Genomic DNA, 11,231 nt, shown 5'->3' on the forward strand with positions numbered 1-11,231 from the left:
GTCCTAGATATACCCAGCAGCCTAGGAGAGGACCAAAACTCTCCAGGAAAATACTCCCATCCCACCACCATCCGGCAAATAAATGGAATGTGTGGTTTCAAGGGCAAGAATAGGGTGTAGTGATACAAACGTATCATTTCAGAGGCCTTGGGAGATGGCTCAGCAGTTAAATTGCCATACAAACATGAGAACCTGAGTTGAGATCCCTTGAAACCCACTTACATGTTGGGTAGGAGTGGAGGCCCACCTGTTAGTCCAGTCTCAGAAGACAGAGCTGGATCCCCAGAGCAAGCCAGCTAGCAAGACTAGCCATACTGGAGAGCTCTGGGTTTGATTGAGAGTCCCTGCCTCAATGAATAAGGTGGAAGACTGATAGAGGATGATTTCTGATGTCAACCTTGGGTACTCATATGCGTGCGCACGCGCGCGCACACACACGTACATATACATGAAAAAAGGGGAGGGGAATTATATCACTTTTTTGAAACTCTCATGTGGTACCTGCAGTTTTTTAAAATGTAGTCCAAGCCTCAACCCTCACCAAAACATGACAACAAAGCGCCACAGCCACTACATCCATCTTAGGAATACTCTGGTTTTAAAGGGCCCACCCTTCTTCACATCTGAAACAGGGAAACAGCACCAGGACCGTGTTTCAATGAAGATGCCAAAGTTGCAGGTGCTGCCAGCCACATAGCAGAACAAGGCTCAAAGTCAGAAGTGAGGCCGGGATGGAGCCCTTCCCTTTACATGCTACTCTGGCCTTAAAGAGAGGCAAAGCATCCTCCCCCACATCCCTACCCCCCCCCCCCCACTCACCACTGTGCCAAACACCACTGCAGCATGGCCATCAGCCTCCACATGCTCCTCGCTGAGGGCTTCCACCACCTCAGAATCGGACTTGAGAAAGAACTGTGCAAGCTTCTGGCCAATCAGGTCATGACTGCTATACCCGAGGAGGCTGCAGGCTTTGTCATTGGCAACCAGAATCTGCAGAGGACACACAGATAACCATCAGTTCCTGGGGCCCTAGAAACAAAAGGAGCAAACAACACAGGAGGCAACTACGAGGCCCAAGGCCTGCCCTTTCCCAGCACCGCCTCTAGCACCTTCCCATCAGGGGCTCAGAAATGATGTTCATACTCTGCACCTCAGGCAGCTTTACCTCCGATATATCCAATCAGGGACCCCCCACCAGCCAAAACAAGCACATGCCAATCAAGACCAGGGAGCTAGGAAGAGGGCTGAAGAGGTGGCTCAGCAGATAAAGGTGCTTACAGCCAAGCCTAACAACTTGAGTTCAATCCCTGGGACCCACAAGGTAGGAAAAAACCGACTCCCACAGGTTGTCCTCTGTCCTCCACACTCACACTGTGGCACACATGTGTCAACACACACACTCACACACACACTTGCATACAAACATTGTATGATCAATTAACTTAAAAGACTACTATAAAAGATTGGAAATGTGCATCACACTCCACTCCTGTCTAACAGTCTCAGCTCCTGTAGAGATGAATGTACATGGTACAAACACATTTCATTCAGGCTCTAAATTTCATTAACATAACTAAGTCAATGTGCTTAGTATAACAAAGAATGCACCTCATCCTTTCTCTAGAACCTGTCCAAAAAGGAAAAAATTCTTTTGCATCCTATACGTACGATTAACTATTTTTCTAACTACATTTAAAACACAGATTTCTCAGTTGAAGGGAACAAGTTTGACAACTCCAAATCCACATCTACACTGGACTTCAAGCTGCAGCAAATACCTCTGTGGTCTTGGCATCCACGGTGAAGACAGCCTTGTTGGGGTTGCACACAGGAGTGGAGAGCAGGGGTGCAGAGCACCCTGAAGCCAGGCCACGTAGCAAGGAGCAGCAGGAAGTACTGCCCAGGGGCCCGGCGGCAGGGTCGGCATGCTCAGACGCAGCAGAGCAGTGCAGTTTGCTTGTGCAAATGTTTTGAGCGGCCAGTGATGAGAGACAGTAAGAGCTCCACCTGTCCTCTGTGAGGAGAGGACAGAAAGGGTTAGATCTCAAACAGCTACCGGAACAGGCCAAGTGCGTGGCCTGCACAGGACTCAAGCACTCGTCTAACCCACGGTGCCAAGGAGTGACTGAAAGAGTCTCTCCAACAGCCCTCTGGGGCTCAGTGACATGCGCCACTGTTCTCTGAGATGTACAGACAACACAAGAGCCTTTCCGTCTAGGTCACACTCGAAGGCCTTGCCCTTCACACCTACAAAGCTCTTGCTTACAACGACTCCTCTCAAACACCAGCCATCTCTAGCCGCTGCCTGGTCACTTGTTCCTGGGACCTGTCAGACAACTCAAAGGCTACCTGTTGCCCGCCCTTCTACCTGCTTCCTCCCATGGGCTCTGCCCCCCACTCTATAAAGGAGCTGCTCTTAGCCACCTCTCCAATGGTTCCAAAATGCTCAGCCCCTCAGTGACTCCTCAGTCCTCACTGCACTCCGCCTGCCGGAAGCAGCGAGCTCTTCAGCCGGACCCCGGGTAAGCAAGCACCTGAGTGCCTTCCTCTCCCTCCTCTCACCAGCAGATCCATCCACCTCCCCCATTTCCCAGGGCCTTTATTTACCGTCCTGGAAAGGGCAGTGTGGTTTTGGCTCCCACACCTGCCCGTAGCTCCAATCATCACCAAGACCCAACTCCCATGCCTCCCGCACTGGCCTCTGTTCTTCCTAAGTTTAAAAGCAAACACATATAACCTGAGTCTTCACCACTCTCCCACCCCGTCCTTTCTCCTTTCCTTTGCGGCCTTCATCTAGAATCCAGACTTGCTCAGGACATGGCCTCCGCCAACCTTCCCTGAGGCCACCCACTTGCCCCGGCAGTGACCAAGCCAGTGCCCTACTCACACCTCTACCTTTTGCTCCTGTTCCCTGAGCAGCTCCTGAAACCAATCTACCATGTCAACACTTGAGAAAGAACCCAGCCAGTGCCAGGCAAAGCAGGTAAGCTGTGGCCTCTGCCTTGCTTCAGCAGCACCACTGGCCCTCTCCCAGGACCAAACACATCTGAAGACCCAGCAAAATGCTCTGTGACCTCAAGGCAGGATCCTAACCCTTACTGTGCTCTGTCCTGGCTCCTGGACATCTGTCATCCTAAAGGACTGCCCTGCTTTCTAGATCCCCCTCAGTTTCAAGTACACACCTTACTGTCCTTCAATCCTCCCCGACCCCAACCCCACCAGTCACATAACACTAGACAGGTTAGCTCTTTCCTCCTGGCTATGGCCCAGGGCCAGGGATAGCCCAGGACCTTGGAAGACACCTCTCCCTGGCAAGAAAACATAAACCATCTTTTGGTCCCTGACAAAAGAGCTCCCAGGAGAGGAAACAGCAGCTCCACATTTTCAGTTTGTAAGGCGGATGCTCACAGCATCACAAGGTGATTACCAGAGAGTGCCATCCGGCTCTGGCAAAGTCTAGAAAGCCCATTCTTCCTGCTCAGGTGTCTATGGGCTATGGAGAGTGACTTGCTGAGCTCAGAGGAGGCCTGGGTAGCTGGACCTTCCTGGGCAGGAGGACTCCCAGACAAGCATCTCCAGTCCTCAGCAAAACCAGGTGGACCTCCGTCCTCCATGGAGAGCAGGCCAACTGGTCACCAAGCTCCCGCCTCCAACAGCTGTCACCTAGAAAACAAAGGATGTACGATGAAGGTCTGCAGTACAGAAGACAGAAACAGTCAAGCCAGCCGAAGTACTGGCATCCCAGGTCAGGACCTGTAAAGTGAGGATCGTCAGCCCAATCCTATGAACAAGAAGTTTTTTCAGAGAAATACAGAGAGACATGGGAAAACAAGAAGGGAAGTATAAAGGATACAAGGAATGCAGTGGGAGGGGCCACAAGAGAAAGCAGGAAATGCAGGTCCACATGTGAGAAGATGTTCCCAGACCAAGGTCTTTCTGGATGCCATAAGAACCAGTCACACACAGAGCACCCCGAAGCATACACCAATAGTAAGACCACATCACAACTGAGACAGGATATGTGTTTTTTTCAACTCCTTATTCTGATATAAATGTAGACTCAAACACAGAAAAACCCCCTTGCCCTCACTGCGTTTCAGAGTGGCAACACATTCCAGAGCTACAACGTGGTGTCACACTAGGAAAGTAACCTTACTCTCACAAGTTAGTCCACCCTCCAATGTGCAGGCTGAGTTCCGGCAGTCTTGTCCCATGTGCTCACTCTCAGGACTTCCCACAGTGGACACACTGAGTGTCCCCATTCATCTGACTGTTAAGAATGTCCATCATAACTGTATATTTAACAGTTCCCCATGCTCAAGGCCACTCCACAGTCAGCCACTAAGAAGAAAGTACCCTGCCAGGAGTGAGCAAGGCCCACCTACGGATGTTCAGAGAAGAATTGCCAGGACCATCATGTTACAAAAAAGCATCAGCAAAGTTCAGTTTGGAAAAGTTTGGCAAGACAAATGGTGGGGAGAAATTGCTGTGAAGATATCCTCTTCTAGGGAAGAACACTCATGGTTCCGAGAGACAGACATTTATCAGACTGTGATTGCTCCAAACCACAGAGGCACAAAAAAAAAAATAAAAAAATAAAAAAGTCTGCAGGGAACCATGACCAAGCCTAACAGTGACTTTGAAATCTTCAAAAAGATAACAGGATCCCACAACGATGATTCCACATGGACTACAGTAAAGTCATTAAGGTGATTAACACCATGGAAAGACTGGCTTTGGACTACAAACTGTTCAGGACAATTTGGAGATGGCTAGCTGAGATGATCCAGCCTGACAGACTACTCGAGCAAGGACTTGAGACAGCCCTGCACTTTCTCATTATGCAGACTGGACAAATGATACAGGACTTGACAATTAACCCAAAATTTTTCTTTTCAGGATTCCCTAAAGATGTCTTCACCCCCAGAAAGCAGGAAGTAATTTTAAGAAAACAACGCCCACATTCCCAAGACGTGGGATGGGAGGTTTTTGTTGTTTAATGAGTTATGGATATTGTCATTGTTTATGATGGTTGGTTACAAGTTGTTAATTGTTAATGGTTAGGGAAAAAGCTGAACAAGGAGATTAGATTCACAGTTTTTGTTTAAGAAAAGAAAAAGGAAAAGGAAAAAGAGAATATAGATGAGGTAGATCATTGAGTCTATTCTGAGAAAAAAGATAAAGAAATAAAAGATAAAGGATAAATGGGTAGATCACTGAATTTACTCTAAAAAGAAAAATGGGGAAGATACAAAAATGACAAAAGGTAGATTATTGAATCTATTATGAAAAGAAAAAAAGAGAATATGGATATGATAAGATAAAAAGGTCAATTATTAAATCTACTTGTTTTACATAGGATAAGTAATGAAAATTTTGTCTGAGTTTATCAAATGTTACTAGACTGGACATTGTTATATATTAATGGAGTTTTTTGCCTGAATCTGTGAAATGTTAATGGACTAGACATCGTTAATGTAATCTTGACTGTGTATATTGTATATACTTATTGGATATAATTTTTCTTGTATTATTTATAAGCTTTTTTTAATTTTAGACAAATAAAGGGGGAAATGTGGTGGTATTGTGTTCCCCAAAATATTGTGCACTCTAATAAACTTATCTGGGGTCAGAGACAGAACAGCCACAATATTAAACATAGTTAGGCAGTGGTAGCACACACCTTTAATCCTAGCATTCCAGAGACAAAGATCCGCCTGGATCTCTGTGAGTTCAAGGCCACATTGGAAACAGCCAGGCGTGGTGACACACACCTTTAATCCCAAGAAGTGAGCCTTTAATCCCAGGGAGTGATGGTAGAAGGCAGAAAGATATATAAGGCGTGAAGACCAGAAACTAGAAGCATTTAGCTGGTTAAGCTTTTAGGCTTTTGAGCAACAGTTTAGCTGAGACCCATTCTAGATGAGGACTCAGAGGCTTCCAGTCTGAGGAAACAGGATCAGCTGAGGAACTAGTGAGGCGAAGTAGTGTGGCTTGTTCTGCTTCTCTGATTTTCCAGCGTTCACCCCAATACCTGGCTCCGGGTTTGATTTTATTAATAAGACCATTTAAAATTCCTGCTACATCTGGAGACAAGAACATACTGTGGGGCCAGCATCAGGACAACTGGTTGGATTCTCCCATGACATAGGGAGACCACAGGGCCAAGATATGCCCACCTTAAGCATGAGCCCCTTCTTCTAGGCTACATTCCAAAAACCTCATAGTTCATGAACAAATAGCCTGGCACACACTTCTGAGGTCCACGTCAGCCTTTTCCTATACAGGATTCCCATACTAGCACAATTAGACCTGAGAATTAGCTGAGAAACTGCCTTACAAGGAAGATCAAGCTGGGACAAGCAGGAAGCCAGGCCCTGTGACATCTAGGAAGGGACAGGCACCTACTCTTACAAACCACCAGAATCTAGTAAGGAGCTCCTAGGAGCTGAGCCCTCAAATTATATACTGGCTTTTAAGGTGATCATAAAATCTTTTTAAGCTTAAGTAAGGTGTTGTGATACACCTCTGTAATCCCAGCTATTGAGAAGTGGAGGCATGAGTACAAGGACATCCTCAGTTACACAGTAAGTTCAAGGCCAGCCAAGAAAAAAGATACTTCTTTAACAACATAGGAGGGGCGGAGAGCACCTGCTGGAATGAACAGGTTGTGAGCTTCATTGTAACTTGGTCACAAGTCGATCACAGTGGAGTGTCAGATATATTCATGAGTCTATGGACCTTAGCCAACAGGTCCTGAGCACAGCAGCGCAGGGCCCCTTACACAGAAAGAACAAAATGCTGACATTACTACATTCCATGAAGCTACACAAAGTAAATAAATGGAAGCAGACCGAGAAATATAAGCCTGACATACATGGGAAATCCATGAGGTCTCCCCTAGCACAATGACACTGAACAGATAATGTGGCCTTCAAGTATTAGTTGCCACGTAAAATGAGGATAACAGTAACTCACACCCCACAGCACTCCTGCAGGATTTCAACAGCCAAATTAGAACTGACACCAAATGCTTACTAACTGGGATTTGCTAGTTTTAAATAGTTACATAATTTGGAGAGAAATTGCATCCTATGTCTTCCTCTATAGAAAAATTAGTTCTAGATGAATTTAAGAACAGGAAATAAAAAATCAAGAAAATGCAGAGCCAGCAAGATGGCTCAGCAGGTAAACGTGCTTGCCCTTGAAGCCTGATAACCTGAGCTTAATCCCTGGAACCTATGCAAAGATGGAAGGAGAAAGCTGCCTCCACAAAGTTGTCCTCTGACCTCCCCTGCACCTACACACACACACACACACACACACACACACACACACACACACACACACACACCACATACACATACAATAACAACAAAATTAAAATATATCGTGAACTTTGATCTTCTAAAAAAGAAAGAAAAAGTCAAGGCTCGGAATATGATCTGAGCAACCCAACTATTGTGTAACAACCAGCACTCACCAAGAATGCCATCCCGTACATTCTGAGACACACAAAGGGAGAATTTTCAAAAGGTAAAAAATGACAAGAACTGAAATCAGAGGAGAGCTATCCTACAACCTCTAAAGCAGGTCAGTGTGGTGGTATTGTGTTCCCCAAAGTATTGTGCACCCTAATAAACTTATCTGGAGTCAGAGACAGAACAGCCACTAGATACAAAGGCTAGAAAATGGTGGCACTCACACCTTTAATCCTAGCATTCCAGAGGCAGAAATCCCTTTGGATCTGTGAGTTCAAGGCCACATTGGAAACAGCCATGCATGGTGACACACGCCTTTAATCCCAGAATCCCAGCACCCAGGGAGTGATGGTAAAAACAGAAAGATATATAAGGCGTAAAGATCAGAAACTAGAAGAAAGCTTCAGGCTTTCGAGCAGCACAGTTCAGCTGAGAGCCATTCGGATATGAGGACACAGAGGTTTCCAGTCTTAGGAAACAAGATCAGCTGAGAAGTTGGCCAGGTGAGGTAGCTGTGGCTTGTTCTGCTTCTCTGATCTTCCAGCATTCACCCCAATACCTGGCTCCAGGTTTGATTTTATTAATAAGTACCTTTAAGATTCATGCTACAGGTCAGAGACTCCAGTAGCGAGCCAATATGACCCCAACTCCATAAAACATTATGTCCTAGTAACCTTCTGAGAAGCAAAGAATGATAAATCCAGGCCCAAAGTTATTCAAAATTACATCTACCAAATATGCTATCTTCAAACCAACTGAGAAAGAAAACTTCCTGAAAGGCTACACTGCAGAGACCCATCTAGAGAAATCCATGCACATAACAGCAAGAGAGATAATGACAAATCAGGCCAGCATGGTTTGACAAATGTGAGGGCTGGTAAATCAGTCAGGAAGAAAGGCAGGGACAAGGAGAGAGAAGGGAAGGACGGAGCGAGAGAGAACAGACAAAAAGAAAATACAACAACTTAAATACTCTGAAGAAGAAAGCTCTGGTAGAATATAAAATATAAAAAAGAACTCTGTACAAGAACCAGTCTTAAACTGGCACACACCTGCCTTTAATCCCAGCACTCGAGAGGCAGAGGCAGGTGGATCTCTGTGAGTTCGAGGCCAGCTTGGGCTACAAAGTGAGTTCCAGGACAGCCAGGGCTGTGACAAAGAAAAACCTTGTCTTGAAAAACTGAACAAGAACAAAAAAAGAATGAATCTTACCAGTATAAGAAGTGAAAAACTTCCAATTACAAAAGGCTATGTGCAAGATTCGTTTATTTTAACATAAAAAATCTAAATACACTGCTTAAAAATATACACATACAGGATGACACTTCACCAAGACTGAAAACTCGTGCTTTGGGCAGATGGTTCCCTTGAATCTAACAGAGCACTAAAATTAGAAGGCAAAATGGGACAGCCTCCTACTTTCTAAGTTGAATGGTGGGTTTAAATGTATTTGTTTTACTTTTTTTAAATACTTGTGTGTGTGTGTGTGTGTGTCTGCCTGTCTCTTATGTATATGCACCATATACATGCAGGAGCCTGAAGAATTCAGAAGAGGCATCAGATTCCTAGGAACTAGAGTTCAGACAGTTGAGTCACCATGTAGGTGCTGGGAACTGAACCTAAGTCTTAACTACTGAGCCATCTCTCCAGTGTTCATTTTATTCTCATTATGATGCATGACTTATTAATGCATTTTCGTGTGTGTGTGTGTGTGTGTGTGTGTGACAGAGAAAGAGAGCAACAGCCCATGAGAGAGGGCACAAGAGAGTGCCCATGTGTGGAGGTCAGCAAACAACTTTCTACTAAGTGGGTCCCAGGTATGAAACCCAAATGTAAGACTTCAGCAGCAAGTGTCTTTACCACCCCCCAGCCTTTATTGCTGTTTCCTTTTTTTTTTCTTTTTCTTTCTTTCTTTCTTTCTTTCTTTTTTTTTTTTTTTTTTTTTTTTTTTTTTTTTTTGAGGCAAGTGGAAGTGCTGGGAAGGCAGGAAGGCACCATCAGCCTGACAACTGTTATTTCTGTGTGGAGGTGAGTATTAAACCCAGAGCTATCCACATGTTAGGTAAACCTTCTACTGATAATGTATAATGACTATCTGCCTTATTTTGAATGTTACACACAAAGGCACATACACTCAGTATGTGATCCTAGAAAGCAACAGCTCAAAATGAAATAAAAGTAGCTATATAGAGTGTTCAAGCCTATATGACACACCAGCTTGTCTCAAACAAAATATAGATATGTAGGAGACAGAAATTTTTAGAATGTAGGACTTTCCTTCAAGTAGCAGCGTTTTAATGTCAAAGATGTACATCTTCTCTAGGTATCTAAATGCACTAATTATTGCTACAGCAAACAATGATATGATCACACTGTGGTTTTCTGCTTTTAGAACCAACCTATAAACAAAACTCAGGACATTTAATTATGGCTCACTGCCAATGTCAACAAACCTGGCTTTGTTTTTTAGAAGTTGTGTAACTTCAGAATACATACCTTAATTTATTTAAAAAAAAAATCCTTCAAACTAAATTGTGAACGCTACAAATTTTTATTTTAAAAGTAATACAGGAACTAGGGAGATAAGTTCCTTGTGTTAAAAGCCCTTGCCATGCAAACCTGAGGACCTGAGTTTAAATCTTTAATCACTTAAAAAGCCTGGCAAGGATGCACGTACCTGCAATCCAGCATTAGGGGGTGAAGATAAGTGAATGCCCTGAGCTCACTGGCCCGCTAGCCTGACCTAAAAAAAAAGCTTGCAGTTCAGTAGGGGACATTCCGGTGCTGGCGGCTCCTGTGCGCGGGTCAAACGGCCGGAACCCGCCACCACCCCGGACCGGGGCCGGAAGGAAGGAGTGTGGCGCGCGAGGTAAGAGCCAGAGCCGCTCCACAACTGCGTGAGACCGCGCCTCGCCGCCACCCGCAAGAGCTCTTTCGAACCCTGGAGTCTCACCTGAGGCCGGCGAACGTCCTAGACGGATTCACAACGCGAAGATCCCGCGCGCTTCTAGCCCACCGACCAATCGCAGGACGACGTGCGCAGAGTGACAGGCGACAGGAACCAACCAGACACCCCTATGGGCGGGCCTCAGTGAATGCGAGCTGCAGAGCGCGCGCAACGGTTGCTAGGGACTCACCGGACGCCCCCCTACCGAGCCTCCAAGGAGCCAAAAGAGACCGACTTCTCTGCCACCCACCACCCACGCCAAGGGACTGCCGTTTACTCCCACAGCGGAACCGAGGAAGGTGAGCGACGCCCAGCCCACCTTTCGACGACCACGTTCTCGGAGGGTGGAGCGGAAGCGGACGACGCGGTGGTTCTCCGTGAGCTGTGGGAAGCGAACGTGCGCACCCCCCACCCCGAGCCGGACCGCGGCCCCTCCCTCCTGCTTCGAGCATCCGCGAAAAGCGGCCCGTGGCACCAGTAAACCAACGCGCAGGCGCGGAGCAAAGCGGTCTCCCTAGCCCACCGGCCCATCGTGCAGACACACATCAGCGAGGCTCCCGAGGTCGGGGATGCAAGTCTAACCTGCCTCACCTGTAGCCTGTAGAGCTCTCCTGGCCGCAGTAGCTCCTCGCCTCCGTAGTCGGCACCATGACTTGGGCGAACTCGCAAGCTTGAAGTGTCTCCCATGCTGCCTGATGCCTTGCCGGGAAGTCAGTTTATCGTCCTGCTCTCCTAGACTCCACTCCTCAAACACCTAGCTCAGGTGGAGCCGGGGGCCTACGGGAACTACAACTCCCATGAAG

The 11,231-nt window shown here is 46.4% G+C and overlaps 1 protein-coding gene across 4 annotated transcripts in view; it reads right to left on the reverse strand.

Annotated features, from left to right (window-relative positions):
• Positions 1–11,154, reverse strand: part of Pask (PAS domain containing serine/threonine kinase) — a 38,724-nt gene extending 27,570 nt beyond the window's left edge. Inside the window, exons 1-5 of one of the 4 annotated variants that reach the window (XM_042259888.2) lie at positions 11,020–11,154; positions 10,435–10,556; positions 3,428–3,663; positions 1,779–2,014; positions 820–990 (exon numbers count right to left, since the gene is read on the reverse strand). In XM_042259888.2, coding sequence (XP_042115822.1) covers positions 820–990; positions 1,779–2,014; positions 3,428–3,614 — 594 coding nt within the window. In that variant the 5' untranslated portion in view covers positions 3,615–3,663; positions 10,435–10,556; positions 11,020–11,154. Of the gene's footprint in view, positions 1–819; positions 991–1,778; positions 2,015–3,427; positions 3,664–10,158; positions 10,584–10,747; positions 10,877–11,019 lie in introns of those variants that run through there. The other 3 variants (XM_076549666.1, XM_016007967.3, XM_042259887.2) reach the window with 3 other exon arrangements.
• Between the last annotated feature and the right edge of the window lie 77 nt (positions 11,155–11,231).

Source organism: Peromyscus maniculatus, chromosome 13, assembly GCF_049852395.1.
Source record: "Peromyscus maniculatus bairdii isolate BWxNUB_F1_BW_parent chromosome 13, HU_Pman_BW_mat_3.1, whole genome shotgun sequence".
Taxonomy (NCBI): Eukaryota; Metazoa; Chordata; class Mammalia; order Rodentia; family Cricetidae; genus Peromyscus; species Peromyscus maniculatus.